We start from the raw sequence: 16946 nt of genomic DNA on the forward strand, positions 1-16946 counted from the left end.
CTCTGTCCTGTGGTCCTCATCACTGAGCTTAAATCTGAAACCATATTTATGGAATTCTTAATGAAGGGTGAAGATATTCACACAGAAATTTTAGAATTACCGCGTATAAGGATAGACATTTCCTTTAAATCCAATATACAACTGCAATCCTTGGTTTCCTAAATTCACTGTGATCTATATATGTACTCATAATGTACATACTTGTACAAAGAGTTGAATATTTGTTCCTAAATATAAATGTAGGTTCGTAGTCTTAGGAACCCAATATTTAAAATGTTGGCTTTGGTTCAGAAAAGCAGCATTAAGAAATTTTATAACACTTTAAGGTAATACTGGAGTCTCTTAAGAAAACATTCAATGGCAAAAATGCTCCTCTAGATGGCTCTCTTTGCTCAATTAGTATAAATATATTTCCCTTAATCCCCAACTTCCATTTTTTGTTGTACCATAACGACTCAGACTAAAAAAGTAGAATGTAATTCAAAAAACTCTGGCAGAATACAGACTGTATATGAACAAATTATTTTTTCCATTACAAGTTTATTATAAAATAAGAGATTGAATAATTTCTGAATATACTTTGTCACTCAGATGATCAGTTCCTATGCTGCATAACTCAAGTATCATGGTACATTGTAGAGGGTAAACACAGTACTATATTGTGCCAGATTTAGGATCTATCAATAATTCATGGCAACCGGAACAGGAATACAAATCCCATCTCTTCAGAGATTGATACAGAAAAAGAGTAAATAAGATTAGTTTAACAGCTCTAAGAAGGAACAATTGATTTGTACACCAGGATTCAATTACCTTACCTCTTTAGGCTGATAAACACAATTCAAGCAGCCCATTAAAAGCTAGCTTTGTAGAAAAAGCTGGGAGATCCCATAAGAGCTAATTAGGAGAATTTTTTAGCAGAAATAAGGGATTGATAACCACTGACCAGAGAACTAAATTATTCAAGTTCCTCCAGATGGTGTGTCTGATCAAGCTTGCAGGGAAGAGGAGGAGAGGGGAGGTTATGCTGATGTAACCTCATCCTGATATGATAATGAAACCTAAAATCTCTAAGACTAAACAATTCTGAGCATAACAATCAAGAACACAAGGGGAGGGAGAAATCCTCTCTGAGGGTATGTTTAACATAGCAGCTGGGAGCATACTTCTCAGCAAGGTAGACAGACACATGCTAGCACATTAAAAATAGCAGCACAGCCAGGAGTAGCACAGGTTCCAATTCAGTCTAGCAGCCTCACGGACTACAAACCTGCCTAGACCTGCTGGGTACATACTTGGTAGTTAGCCTAAGCTGCCACACATGTTACTTTCCCTCCCCCGCCCCCAGGTATGCAACCATTTTTAGCACCTGTTAAGTTTGCCTGACACTTCAAAATTTAAAACCATATTCTCAGTTGCTTATAGCTTTGCCAAATTAACCAGAGAAACAAGGTAAGTGAGGTAATATCTTTTATTAAAAAAAAAACTTCTACTGATGGAAGGTACAAGCTTTCAAGCGATATAGAGCTCTTCCTCAGGCATGGGGAAGGAAGCAGAGTGTCTAAGCTAAATTCAAGTTGGGACATATTAAGCAGAAGGGATAATACATGTTAGAGGCAGTCACTTGAAATGAAGTTTCTAATTGGGAGCTTAGATGTTAGGCATAAAGGTTTTGAAGTGGATAATTAAGGGTAACAGGAAGCATGATACATTACAAATGACCAAAACTGCAAAGGATTATCCTGGAGTATTTAAATGCTGATAAATTTATAATACACTTTACTTATCTGGTCGCGTGGACTTGTTTAGTGAACATTCAAAGCAGCAGCAGACCCAGTCAGAAAAACAGATGCAAAACCTGCAGGCAGAGCTCTACTGCAATGATGATTACTACCACCCTATTCTATACCTTTCAACATTCATAGGTCCTTCACATGCTTATTACAACATGTGGTGGTACCTCATCATGTGCATCAAATGTCCCAACAATACCTGTGTCTAGTTTCACACACCATCACTATGCTCTCCATAGAAGAACTTCTTATAAAGAAATCCTCCATGTTGAATCTTTCAATACTTGTCCTTAGTGAAAACCACACAACACCAGCTCTGACAGACACTAAAAACTATGAACACACAAGGAGCACCAGTTTGTTAGCTCATTATAACAATGTGTAAGACACCACAGTGCTTGTTACCCTTAATTGCTTACTTCAAAGAGTTTATGCATAACAATCTAGCCCCAAACGCACATTAATTTCAAGCAACTGCATTCAGCACGTTGTTCCTTCATCTTACCAATCTGTCCCAACTTCTATTTAGCTCAGATATTCTGGCTGCATCTACATTACTGAAGAAAGTAGACTTGAGCTACACAATTCCACCTACATGAATAACGTAGCTGGAGTAGATGTACCTCAAGTCAAGTTAGTGCCAGGGGTGGAGGTCAACAGGAGAAACTCTCCTGTTGACATCCCTTAGTCTTCTTGTCCAGGGTACAGTAACAGGGTAGATGAGAGAGTGATCTGTGGTCAATATGGCAGGTCTTCACTAGACCCGCAAAGTCAACTGCCAATGGATCAAACTCAAAGTCAATCTGGGTTGTACTGTATACGTAGCCTCTTTTCTTCCTTTCCAAGACCCAAAGAGGAACTCTGTTTACAAACTTTCAAGCAACCTTATACAAACAGGGGTGAGTCCAATAAAATATGACCTCATCTACCTTGCCCCTCTCAATTCCTAGAACCAACATGACTATAACAAAACTTCAAGCAAACTTCAACTACTCAGGCTCAAATTTTCTATTGAGTATGTGTCTCAGGTTGAATTTTCTTAGAATTTTTCAGCAAAATGGTTCAGCCATTTAAGAATGATAGTGGGGGAAAATATGCTGTTTTTCCATGTTAAAAACATTCTAGTCACCTTTTCTTCAGAAAGCTTTAGCTCCCTCCTGCTTTGGACCAGGGACTGACCTGTGTCAGGAAATGGGTCTCTAACTCTAATTCCCTTTCACAATTCTTACCGGTGACCAGATTGCACATGGTGCCATTCCTACAGAGCAACCAAGGATACTTCAGCCCAGAAGTACAGGATAGAAAATGGCTTTTACTTGCAATGGCTGCCCCAAGCTGGAATAAGGGTAGAAAGGGTAGAAGGGCACCTCCCTTCACATCCCTGAGTTTTCTACTAGAGATCTACAGTACCATACAGCAAAGTCCACTCTGCCGGGGGCCGGATTTCTCTTCGGCTCCCACAGTCAGCTTCCTCCACTGAATTAATTTCACCCTACCCTGTTCCCTTGTCTGCCTCCACCAGTCTACTGTCCTCTATTTCATCTGCCTAGAGGTCTAGGGATGTTATCTTATTACAAATCATAATAGATGAGAAACTGATTTTAAAACAGGAGTGAAACTGATATTTCAAATTTCTTTTACTTCTGCTTAAAGATAACACTTCAGTGACTGAATTGCCATTCTCACAAGAGAATACTTACAATCAAATAGTTAGAAAATTCCACATTGAACAGAGACCAAAAAAATGAGTCTTTTTTATATTTAGAGTTAGTGTGCATGTGTTTTTTAAGTGCCAAGCTCTGTTTGAACGCTGTGCCTCGGTTCCCGTTTGACACAAACAGGAGTAACGCTTGCCTATCTACCATATGGAATTATAAAGATTAGATTGAGATCTGTGGGACAGGAACATTAACATTTTCAACATAACCCTTTAAGTAACTCACCACAAGATGTCAGAACATGTTAGTACTGGTAGAACTTCTCTAGTCCAATACCCTGGGGACCTGACCAGTGCCAAACTACAGAATTTGCTGAACCTTGGGAGATCATTGTTGTCTAGCAGCATTATCAACAGTTCCACTGCGTATTGGGCTCTTAGATAAGATTTAGGGGTAAATTAGAGCTAAAAAACAGCACATAACAGAGACAGGACTGGTGGCTGTAGACAAACTTATGGGACCATGGGAAACTTGGCCACACCCATGATAAAGTGGAAATGCAACTAACTAAAATAATGCCAGACCATGGATGTTGCCAGACCAGAGAGGTTCAACCTGTATTAGAGCTAGAAATGTATCTCAGTTCTGATCCCCATTCTACTACTCTATCCTCAAGACCCCACACAAACTAAGCTAATGACTTAGGCTATGTCTACACTTTCAAATGAACAACAAAACTTGTATCATACACAGGTGCTTAAACAGCAATGGAAAACTTTTGTCTTTCAGAGGGAGGGGCAAGCGGTAGTGTAAAAAGTTTGTCATCAGCAGGAGTGCTCTCCTGTCAACAACACAACCCCTACTCATGGGTAGTGAAAGAATTGTCAGCAAAAGCATCAAACAGCATTTACCTGACTATTAGCAACATGGCTGTGTCACTAAAAGCTGTATAGAGTAGACAAAGCCATACATGATTAATAAGATTGTTTGTCATCTTATATTTCCAGCCTGACTAAAATTAATGTAAATTTTTCTTTGAAGTCCAGTTATGCTCTTTAAAAGCGTAAAAAGATCCCTGCAACCAAATACATCTACTTTCTGTTACAAATCAAATCTGTTTATTCTATGGACCCAAACATGTTTTTACTCTTAATGATTTGGGAACCAGTATTTTGTTTGGGCTTATACATGAACAGAAATGCTGAATTCATTATTGATGAAGATGAAAGAAGCAGAAAGAACCCAATTTAGATTTCAGGATTAAGTCAAGGCAGGAATTAAAGAATTCTTTCCTGTTAATTGATCAAATTTAATCTGCAGTCAGAGTATCAGTAACTATGGGAAAGCAATGTTTAAATAGTAAATAAGTATTTAAATATTAAGAAAATAAAAAATATAAAGTATGTTAATCTGCAAACATTAATTAGGAGGATGTAAACTAAGATTAACAAAAAATTAAACACAAAAAGTTAATTTTAAATACATTTTAATCATTATGCTATTCTGTGGTCTCATTTGAGATTTATAATAGACATCTACTTCCTGTCAAAGATGTCTAAATTGGTGTAAAATGACTTTCATCATCTAATGTTGCTTGTCAAATCTGAGTTAAATTGATCTGTGTGGTTACAAATGTAACCCACAGTTTTAGTGTATCATAAAAATAACTACAAGAATGAGCTTATGGAAGACAGTAAACCAAACACACACTGACGTTAAAAGACATCTGTGTTTTAGTGACTTGGGAAATCATTTAGTGGTATATGATTTCTTTATACTGTAATTATTTTTTTATGATAATTGATGGTTTGGTCAGGGCTGAGTGGTTAGGTTTGGAATGGGACACAACTTTTATTCCGAAAAAAATATAGAATACAGCTAAATAGGAAACATGCAGATTCTTAAAAAACTTACATCTTCACAAACAGAACTTCAGTTTTCAACTATTCTGCCCTCACCTGCCTCTTTTAAAAGAACAAATGGAAGCATGCATACATATTAAAATTTGACAAACTCACAGATGATGGGTTGAGATGATGCACAATTTAGGTAATACTATTCTTTCCAGAAGCAGAAAGTGAAACAGATATTACATCCGACAATGACCTTGTCTTCTCTAGGAAGTTTAGCCAGTGCTAAAGCTAGCTATGTCCATAATAATAAATTATACAAGAAATTACCCATTAGATCTGCAACCACTGTAGTTGGGAGTCTTGATGTTTACAAGATGCTACCAGCTTCTGTCATCAACAGGTTTAAAGATGTCTACACAGCAAAAGCTGTGAATGGGCTAGTGTGTCCAAACTAACTTGAATCTAGCTAGGATTGGTAACAACAGAAGTAAAGACAGCACAGACCAGTACAGCTCGCTAGAGCATTCTGAAGCCTAAATATACATATAAAGTCCATACCAGACTTGCATTATCCACAGTTTACAGGCTTAATCTTGACATTACTAATACATGTTTCAGCATCACCCAATGTCAGGAAATTTTTGCATTTGCTCAGGAACAGTACATCTTCTTTAGCCGTAGTTACAAGCACTATGATATATTTGTTAAGGCACGACTGAAGCTAGATCAAATGGTACTTGAGTTAGGTAGATTTCTTGAAATCTGCTAATTATGTTAGCACGATTCCTTCTGAAAACTGCTTGCAAGATATGGTAGAAACACTGGAACCCATTTCAGTTCCAAGACATGAGGGACCATCAGCTAACACTGAAAAGGGCTTGATGGTAAGACCAAGAGCTACTCCTTTCTTTGAGGTTCTTAGTTCTTCAAAGAATATTTAAGATTTTGAAACAAAAGGAAAAACTATGTAGCGCTTTAAAAACTAACAAGATGGTTTAATAGGTGATGAGCTTTCATGGGCCAGACCCACTTCCTCAGATCATATTCTGGAAGAGAACTGGCATGACCATCTATACCAAAGGAATACAATGAAAAAAGTGAGCACATTATTAAACTGACAAATCAGATTTAGTACAGAAGGTGGGGTGGGGGAGAGGGAGGGAATTAATGTGCTATGTCCTATGGTTGTTGTAGTAGGTTGATGGTATCTCAGCCTGGACCATTCAACACAAGAGATCCATTTCCTGGACACCACAGTACAAATCACTAATGAAAAATTAAATACCACTCTCTACAGAAAACCCACTGACTGGTACATTTACCTACATGCCTCCAGCTTCCATCCAGGACACACAATACAATCCATCATCTATCAAGCCCTTAGGTACAACCGCATCTGCTCTAATACCACTGACAGAGATCAGAAACTTCAAGATCTCTACCAAGCATTTGTAAATCTCAATTACCCACCGGGGGAAATAAAAAAAAAAAAAAAATTGAAAAAGCTAGACGAATACCCAGAAACCATCTACTTCAAGATAGGCCCAAGAAAACCAACAATAGAACACCACTTGTCATCACGTATGGCCCCCAACTTAAACCCCTCCAACACATTATCAATAACCTACAACCTATACTGGAACAGAATACTACACTCCAAGAGGCTATGGGGGACAGACCTATAGTCTCCTATAGACAACCACCTAACCTCAGGAAGATTCTTACCAACAACCACAAGACATACCACATTAATACCAACCCTGGAACTTTCCCTTGCAACAAGCCCCGTTGCCAACTTTGTCCACATATTTACTCTGGTGACACCATCGTTGGACCTACCCATGTCAGTTATATGATCAAGAACACATATTCCTGTTCATCCAGAGATATAATTTATGCCATCATGTGCCAACGGCATCCTTCTGCTATGTATATTGGACAGACTTCTCAGACACTTCAAAGAATTAATGCCCACAAATCAGACATCTTCACAAGGAAAAACCAGTTGCTTTTCATTTCAACCTACCTGGACAGTCTTAACGACCTTACTACATGCATCTTACTTCAAAGAGACTTTAACACCAGATTACAGAGGGAAACTTCAGAACTTTCATTCATGCTTAAATTTGACACTTTATGAATGGGTCTTAAAGATGCTAATTACCTTACCCATTACAAAGACAGCTTCCCCGCTTATCACCCCTGATTCGCCATTCATTGATTCATATATAGCTATGCCCTCCCTCCCTTCCTCTCCCCCACCCCACCTTCAGTACTAAATCTGATTTGTCAGTTTAATAATGTGCTCACTTTTTTCATTGTATTCCTTTGGTATAGATGGTCACGCCAATTCTCTTCCAGAATATGATCTGAGGAAGTGGGTCTGGCCCAAGAAAGCTCATCACCTATTAAAGTGCTATATAGTTTTTCCTTTTGTTTTAGCAAGATCAATTAACATGGCTACCTCTCTATTAAGATTTTGAAGAGTGCTTCAGAAGAGCTGCAAAATGAAAGCCTGAATTTATCAAGTGCGATATAATTAGAAGGAAGCAGTGTTGCTGATCTTCAAAAAATGAGTGTATCTGAAAGCAAATGGAAGGTGTTCTGTGATGAAGGTGAAATCATTGCCAAGGAAGTTGAAATTGCTATTCCAGGTTAGGCAGTAGCTACTGCTGAACAAAGCAATACAAAAACAGTAAGAAGACCTTATTAAAAAAAAAAAAAAAAGGTTACCTACCTTTCATAACTGTTGTTCTTCAAGATATGTTGCTCATGTCAATTCTATTTTAGATGTGTCATTCATAGTTGTCAAAAACTTTTGCTTTAGCAGTATCCAGAGGGGCGGCTGTGGTGCCCCTTGGTGTGCTACACTCATGGCATGGTATATCAGGTGCTGCCAACCCTTCACAATCTCAGTTCCTTCTTACCGGAAACTCCAACAGGAACAGGAGGGTGTGTAATGGAACAGACATTAGCGATACATCTTGAAGAACAATAATCACAAAAAGTGTGTAACTGGCTTTCCTTCTCTGGGTGCTTCCTCATATCGATTCCATTCTAGGTGACCCACAAGCAGAATTTTTGGGGGCAACCTCAAAGTTCACAATCTTGCAGATTGAAGCACTACTCTGCCAAAACCAGCATCATCTTCAGCTTGTTGAGTCAGTGCATAGTGTAAATCAATTGCAGGGATGACCGACCAAATCGTTGTACCATAAATTTCTTGGATTATGTAGCCAGACAGGAACCCCCATCTGTAACATCCATCTTGCTTGCCTGGAGCATACAGGGAACACACCGAGCAGTAAAATCAGCATAGTCTTTGAAGCCTTGACAGGAGGCCCGGATATGATAGCTCACAGTGACTCCGGATGGCTGTAAACAGAGATACGCCAATTGTTGACCTCGAGGCTGCAAGAACTGCCTTGGCTGGCACCTATATTGATATGAATACACAGCCGTCCGCGGGGGGAGGAATCTCCCGTCCAGTAAAGAATGTCCAGTACTCACAATTTAGTTCTCTCTCTTGCAAGTGTAAATTAAGTTGAAACTTGCTTGTAAGAACTGGCATCACAAAGACGGACCCACACAATTTGGCATATTAGATAAGAAAGAGGATACGGGCATAAAGATGGGTCCTATTGGCATAAAGATGGGTCCAGCAGCACACTCACTCTGAGTGTCAATCTACCATCTATCTGCTGGTCAGGTTAGGTGATTGGCCTCCCGAGGTTCCACAGGGATGCCCACCTCGTATTCATCTTTCCTAGGAATTGAGGGACCGGCCCTGGCCTGATACGCTGGAGTCAAGAGGCACAGAAGGGGGTAAAAATTGTACCTGGATGTGTCCTTTGTCTTAAGTGTAGACATAGACTTAGAGCTCTTTAAAGATTAAGCTGTCACTTGGTACCATTATTTCTATTTTTTATCTTTATTTTCTTTGTAACCATTTTTTTAAAGATCTATATTTGCTAGCAGTTAAGAAATAGAGCAATAGCCATTGTAACCATATGATTTATAAGCTTTTTTAATAAACCTGTAACTGTTTAAGCTTTAACCTGACTCTTTCAGTTGCTGTAACAGAACCAAGCACAATTTAAAAGAACTTCAGCCGATCATAGGGAGCAGACACAGGCAGAGCTGAGCGTTTGGATCATGTCGCCTCCAGGGGACAGATCCATGGGGCACCTCTCAGCCTTCCCTCGGCTGCCTGCTGCGAAGGGATCATGTGTCCTAGCAGTTAAAGTCTGGGGCGTCTGTCAGCCTGTTGGCTGCCCGCCGAGAAGGGACCCGGGGCCTAGCGGTCAAAGACACGGAGGTAAAACTTTTGGGGCGCCCGTCGGCCTTCCTTAGGCCCCCTGCTGAGAAGGAACCTTGAGTTCTAGCAGTTGAAGACTCGGGTGTATAACACACGCGCGCGCCCTGCCCTGACCATCGGCTGACAGATCAGCACCTGAGTGAGGAAGGCTGCTAAGGATGCTTGCTCCCTAGTCCAGTGAACTACGATCACTGGCAGAGGCACTTTAGCCAGCTCATAACAGTAGCCAATGTAGGCTGTGATCCATAATATTCTCTGGGCAGACACTAATCAACCCTTCATCCTATCAGAGACAGCAACAATCATGTAGACTTATGGAATGGCTTTATTCCATCTATGTAGAAGGTCAGGGCCCATCTGACATCTAGGCTATGCAACCTGCATTCCTCATCTGTTGTGTGAGGCTTTGGCCACAAGACAGGCTAGCATACATCTTGACTAATATGGGATTGGAAAACAACCTTGGGTAGAAAGGCAAGGTACAGAGGCAGCTGAAACCTGCCCTTACAGAAAATTGTGTAAGGCAGCTCTAATGCGAGTGCCCTGATCTCAGACACACTACAAGCCAAAGTAATAGTGTCTAAAGGAAATCTTCGAGGAGAGACACAGGAGAAGCCGGGTTCAGATGCAGAACATTGCATGGTTCTGGGACTGCAGATCCAGCCAAAGTGTCAGCTCCAGGGGTAGCTGCCAACAGACTCAACAGCATGCTGAAGCAGTGCTGACGAGGCCATGATCGAGCAACAAGGATGATAGTTGTTTTATTTCACTTCACCTTTAATAGAATCTTGTGGCTTAGTGACACTGGCAAAAAGGTGTACATCAGCACTACTGACAAAACCTGAGACAATTGTAGGACAAATGCAAAGGTGAGAAAAATAATACATATTCAATTAAAAATATATAGTGCAGTCAACACTGAAGTGCTATGGTTTTCATTGTTAATGAAGGACTCTTGCTTTAAAAACAGTGTTCATTAATTCAATTATTTTTAAGCAAAAAATGACAATGTAAACATACTCTACCACTGTGTAATTCTACTCCATAGAATTCAAGGGTTCGCGCTATGTTTATATAGCAGGACTCTGCTTCAGATTGTTTGAGACCACTAAAGAAAAAAAAAAACATAAAAAGTTACTAATTTTAAATTACATAAAGTCAAAATAAGAAATTAACCTCACTGACTAGACTATCTTAACTTACTAAAATTATTTTCTCTTCAAAGCAGACGATTTCTATATTCTGGCCTCTATTTTAGGAAGACATATCTGTGGTAATTCCAAATGGCTATTCTCTCACACAGTCATGTTTATTGTCCAGTCTGGTGATTAACTGAAAGTAGAAAGCAGCCTGCCCCCAAAGAATAAGCAAAGAAGAGCCCTGACAATTAAAGGAAACTAAATTGTAAAACCCACCAATCCATAAAGCAACATCTGAAGAAGTTACATCTACTTTAGCATTTGACAAACGAACAAAAATTCTCAGAAAGCCACTCTGCAAATCTGCTCATAAAAACTTCTTTGTTTTTGCCAGAGATGTGGTAATAGATCTCAATGAATGTGCTGCAAGACTTGGAAGAGGTTTTTTCCTCAGTATTCTTATAAGCTTCTAAGTTGCCTAAATTGAACAGCTGGGATACCTGTAAGAAATCAAGTTACTTTCACCACTGGAAGGACCTTGATTTGAGAGTTCTGAGGCTAAAGAAGGTATCATATGGCCTCAGAAGAGGAACTGTAGGCACTTGACATGGCCTTACACCATGGTAAAAAAACAAAGGTTATGAGACTTTCTAGACACAGGCTCGGGGGAGCAGAACAGATCCAACTGCGGCTGGGTCACTCTGCTTCCCTCCACCACAGTGAAGCAGAGCAACCTGGCTGGGAGATGGGCAACAGCAAAGTGTAGCTGCTTGGTCGCTCTGCTTTTCGCAGCTCCCGCTGCCACGAGGGCAGGGCAGCCCAACCCCTATTGCTGCCCCGCACCAGGATCCCCGGTAAACCCCGAGATTGCGTCTCGCAGGGCAGGGGGCCTCACGTCTCTCAGGGCAGGAGGCTTCACATAAGAGCTGCGATGGGGGAAAGAAGAAGGCTGAGCAGGGACAGACTTTGAGGGAAGAGGTGAAGGGGGTGCAGTAGGGGAGGAAAGACACATGGTGGGGAAGGGGCTTGGGCAGAGGGGAGGGTGTCCCAGGCCCTATACCCCACTAGGGATGGCCCTGCCAGACACTAACATTAATTTATTATACTTAAATTTAGAAGTAAGTATTGAAATAAAATAATCAGCAGCTTAATTGAACTTATGCTACATTTAGTGCATAAGTTATGAACGAAAATATAAACATTCAAATCCATATATTTCTTAATCAAAAAGCTTAAGCTTATTAAAAATAAATCAATGCAACATTCACCAGGTTCAATTTTCCAGGAACCTTAACCTTCCTCTTGCCCTTCTTTTTCAACTCATGAAATGGAGATGAAGGAGAGGAAATGGGAAAAATGCTAAAAGTTTGTGCTTACCTATGCTGTTCATGTAGTGACTCTACTTTGGTTAAAAAATCTTTGTTCTGATCTGGTATGAAGCGGTAATTTGAAAGATATCCTGAATGATGTACTGAAGAGTTATAGTCTCCCAACTGCGCTATTAGGAAAAAACAAATGCAAAAAAAGAAGTTTCACAGATAGCCTCTATCTAGTGAAAATACCATTTACATGAAATTTCCAAAATAGCATAACCACCAAGAGAAAATATAGTTGAGAAAACCACAGGATTAAAAATTACTTCCCACTGACAATTTTATTTCATATACACAATCTTAAACAACAGCACATGAAAACATCTTTCAACATATAAGTGTGCTTACCATAAATAATTTTTTGGGCTCTGATTAGCTCAACACTGTTCAATTATTTATTAATCCATATTTTTGCTTTGAATGTTATAACACTTTTCAGACCACACATTACATCAGGAGACACGTAACCATGTGAAATCTCACAGATGAAACAGAATTGTCTAAATCAGGGAAAGCAAATTGAGCCTATTTTATATATGTGTGGCCCCATTAAAGATAAAGAAACTTCAGAATAAACATTAATTTTTTGAATATGTCTTGTATTTGAAACTATAAAGAAAATATTCAAAACCCATTTTAACTACCCAGTTGTCATTTATTCATCTCCATCTTAACTGAGTGTTAATGTTTCTCCTGGTAAGCAATTTCCATGGATTTGCAACAAAAATATATGCACCAAAATAGTTTTTCCATCTTTTATTTATTTGGCTATTTTATACAAGTGCCAATAATTAAATTTTCCCACAAAGGGATGCTGAACACAACAGTAAAGTAACAAATGGCCATATTGTTCTCTAGCTATGAAATACCGGCTAGAAATTGAACAGCATATGGCCCTAACTTTGTAGTCTCAGTGCATAGACAAAATCCAAAAATATAACTCAGCCCTTCCCAGAAAATAAGTTTGACACCTTCCATCTAAAGAGCACACTTGGACAGCACGTGCGAGTTAATTTTTTTGTTGATTTGTTTTATTTCAAGCACTTATCTGCTCTTACAAGAATTATCTAGAATGAAAGTGGAATTCCAAGTACCCAACTGACTCCACAGTAGAGCTTTCATATGCCAATCAAAATTAATGAAGTGATGTGATACCATGTAAATCACTAGAACTTGAACTACTTTTCTTAGCACAGAACAGCACTCATTTTAAATCATTTAAAAGCATTACAATATTTTTAAAAATTAAAGTTTTTTGTGAATAAGCACAAGAATACAAACTAGTCTGTGTTGAAGAAATTGCACACATTTGGCTAAGTCAGACAAAACACATTTTTCTAAACAAAATGCCATTAGGTTTACAAAATATTTAAAGGCTGTGCAATATGAAGAGGCAGGTTAGCCAAATGATCAATATTTCTTCATAAATAGAACTCATAGCTAACAATTGTAGGATACCTAACACAGAGGGAACGCCGAATTTAGGAACACTGAGCAATTACGACATGAAGAAACAATGTCTACTGAGATATAAAACAGTGGTAGAATGAAAGCTGTCAGCACATGGCAAAATATAGTCTCATATCACCTTGTCAGCCCCAACTACTATCACAACACACACATTTAAATGGGGGGGGGGGGGAGAATGGACGAACATGAAATAATTTAGTTTGGTTACTATAATGTTCCTACTTATCTTTGCTCCTAAATGCCTTTGAATGCAGCTTAAATTTTAATCAAAACACTCTCTTGGCAGAAAATTTTGCATTTAAATAATGAATAGGTACACAAACTTTAACAATCTTTGCCAAATATTAACTCTTCCTTTGAAAGCAAACCATTCACTTCTATGAATTGTACCAAACTGAAAAAATTCCACATACACATTAATATAGATCCAGGCCAATACCTTGACAGATGTGCACTACTCAGGCTAAGGCTACAGAACCACAAACTTTAGAACTATTCATCCAAAATAATATAATATCAAATGGTATCAAAATAAAATATGTATGTGTCAGACAACTGTGGTTTGATGGGAGAGTATACTTGTTTTTCCTTTCCTTTCAAACAGTTAAAGTCTTTTCAATGCCTTCCATGTAATCTTGGGCTTACAATTTTTGTTTTTTGGGCAAAGTTGAGAAGTTTTTTCAACTAATTTCAAACATCTATTAAAGCTAATGTTAAAGATATGCATAGTACACATGTTAAAGAAAAGGAGATTCTGTACATGTGAATGACAGTGCTAAAGTTGGTTTGAAACATCCTGTCAAGAAGAGACTACTGCCAAAAGTAAAACAACTCAATTTTCTCTTTCAAATGTTCATGCCTGTGTTTTTTATTGTAATTTAACATTCTCTAAAGAGAATACCAATTGTTCAGTGATTCATTATGAGTTTGGGTTCTTCTAGTTAATCTTCCAATCATGGAGACTCCTCTTATGCTCTTCCTCTCCCAAGCTAAGGACATCCTTGATGTCAGCCAGCAAAGAGGTGCAATTTAGAGTACTATTTGCATCTCTAACTCTCCAGACAACTCCCATAGTTGAAGAGATCAAACTATAATAAATGTTGTCTAGTACACATTGTAAGTGCAATCTAAAAAATCATCACACATATTTCTTATTATCCAAACAATGGAAAAGAATGAGGGTTATCTTTCCTGCCTATGGACATCTGATGTTCTATGATTCACTGTAATTTGGAAGTAACCAGGAGTATAACAAATATGAAGAAAAGAGAGCCACAAGCGAGGAAAATAATGTACCTGTTACTAGATGTGCATTGATCATTTAAAATCTGTCTGAAAAGTTGTAATGAAGAAAAACAAAACCATTCACTCAAAAAGCCATACTAAGATCAAGTATAGTAAACAAGGACAGCACATTTATTTAATCGTGGAGTGTCAAGGAATACAAAAAACACCAAATAGCCAAGTAGCAATTTCTTTAGATGAACCTTTGATGATAATATGCCTAACAAGTAGCATAGTAGTGAGAATCTTCAATGAAATAAAAAGATCTTTTACAGATATTTGAAGGCTTGAAAAATTCCTGTGTGTATGTCTACATATAGAGGATATGGATGCTTTGTGGCCTGGGCCTCCAGTGTAACACTAAAAATAGTTCAGATTTCTCCAAGAATTAGTTTTGTATAAGAGAATTTCACTGCCTGGTTCAATTGTGTAATAGTTTCTCTTGGCTGCGAAAAGGCATAAGATGGTGATATACAAAATAGATTAAAAGACAGGATGGGGGCCTGGATTGAAGACGAAGGACAAACAGATCTGTGATACTGGTATAGCTATATCGGTCCCAGGATATTAGAAGATAAACTAGGGGGATGAGATATTCCTTTGCTGGACCAACTTCTTTTGATAAGAGAAACACTTTCAAGCTACGCAGACCAATTCTTCAGACCAAAAGAAGAGCTCTATGTAACTTGAAATCTTGTCTCTCTCACCAGAGAATTTGGTTCAATAAAAATTACTTCACCCACCTCGTTTCGCTAAACAGATTTGTAAACAGTTTCTAGATTTGAGCAAGAAGTCCATGAGTTTTCATGAATATCCATGCTCTTCAGGCTTCAGCGCAAACAGACCTTTAGGGGAAAAAAGGTCCCACCAAATCAAGAATCCAATGATGCAGATGTAACCACCACCAGGTGGATTTTAAACTGGGACCTCTGAAGCAGAGTATAGGAGCCTCTACCCTCTGAGCTAAAAACCAGCTGGCTCCCAGCCCAGGCTGTAGAGGTCTCTTGATCTTAACTGTTGCTGTGGTCTAGGTACCACTTGCATTGCTCATTAACCGCACTAGGTGTGTGGGTTATACAAACATGACAAAACTATGGAGAATTAATGGGTGAGTCAGTGAATATGTTTCTCTTAGATACTTTTGAGAATTTTGTTACTCATATTCTTCTATGTGCAATTTATATCCAGCCAGCCAGCCAGCCTTTGCTCTTTACTGAAATGCAATTGAAAGATGAAATAGTCTTAAAAAATTTCTATGCACAAGCTCCCTTGTGACCATCTCAAAAAATTCTCTGTCTGGTGTGGATTGTTTCAGTGGCTTAATGTGAAACAGTTCTTAGGCTGGAAATTTCCTTTAGGAAAAGGTAAACCTTTGGAAGAATCCCCTTTTTCTACTATTCCTAAATGTAAATATCATAAAGCCTTAGCACGCGAAGGATGTGATATAGTGTCAGTAACTTGCTGGTTGCTATGCTTGGGCCGTGGGCTCTGGATGACCCCTACTGGCCTCTGTCTGTAAGCACTGCCCAGCAGGGGGGCGCCTTGAGGGTCCTACCAGTTAAGGGAAGGGACAGAACAAAAGAAGTGAGTGTTGAGGAAAAGGGGGTCTTTGGAGGAAACCATGAAGGAGACAGACTAAGGAGGAGACTGGGAGTTTAGGGGCCCATCTCAAGGGGTCTGAGGCATCCTGGCCCTGACTCCTGTAGCCACATCACATCTATGTTGTGCTGTATCCTGGAGAAGCAATAAACCCTCTCTATTCTACTGGCTGGTGGAGCCTGTTCTTGCTGCTATTTGCATATATATGTAACCACACTTAAGTTGTGGCCCTCAGCACCTGCTGTGACTACCATTGTGACCCCTGGGGCTTCCAAAGTTGAGTAGCCCTATTTTAAGATTTATCTTCTCTGTACACAACAGAGATTGCACAAGGAAATTGCAGCTGTAAAGTCATCATAGTCCAGCAAGAAATTGGTCAAGCTGGGCCAACCAATGGTAGTTCAAGCCAGCAACATCTTCGCCTGAAGTTTGCTATTTTATAGTCCAGAAAAGGAATTT

The 16946-nt window shown here is 39.0% G+C and overlaps 1 protein-coding gene across 4 annotated transcripts in view; it reads right to left on the bottom strand.

Moving 5' to 3' along the window:
- PTPN3 (protein tyrosine phosphatase non-receptor type 3) overlaps positions 1–16946 on the bottom strand; it is a 335183-nt gene that overhangs the window by 151152 nt on the left and 167085 nt on the right. For 2 of the 4 annotated variants that reach the window (XM_006135940.4, XM_075921606.1), the window contains exons 8-9: positions 12139–12259; positions 10643–10730 (exon numbers count right to left, since the gene is read on the bottom strand). In XM_006135940.4, coding sequence (XP_006136002.1) covers positions 10643–10730; positions 12139–12259 — 209 coding nt within the window. Of the gene's footprint in view, positions 1–10642; positions 10731–12138; positions 12260–16946 lie in introns of those variants that run through there. The other 2 variants (XM_075921609.1, XM_075921607.1) reach the window with 2 other exon arrangements.

Source organism: Pelodiscus sinensis, chromosome 2, assembly GCF_049634645.1.
Source record: "Pelodiscus sinensis isolate JC-2024 chromosome 2, ASM4963464v1, whole genome shotgun sequence".
NCBI classification, from domain to species: Eukaryota; Metazoa; Chordata; order Testudines; family Trionychidae; genus Pelodiscus; species Pelodiscus sinensis.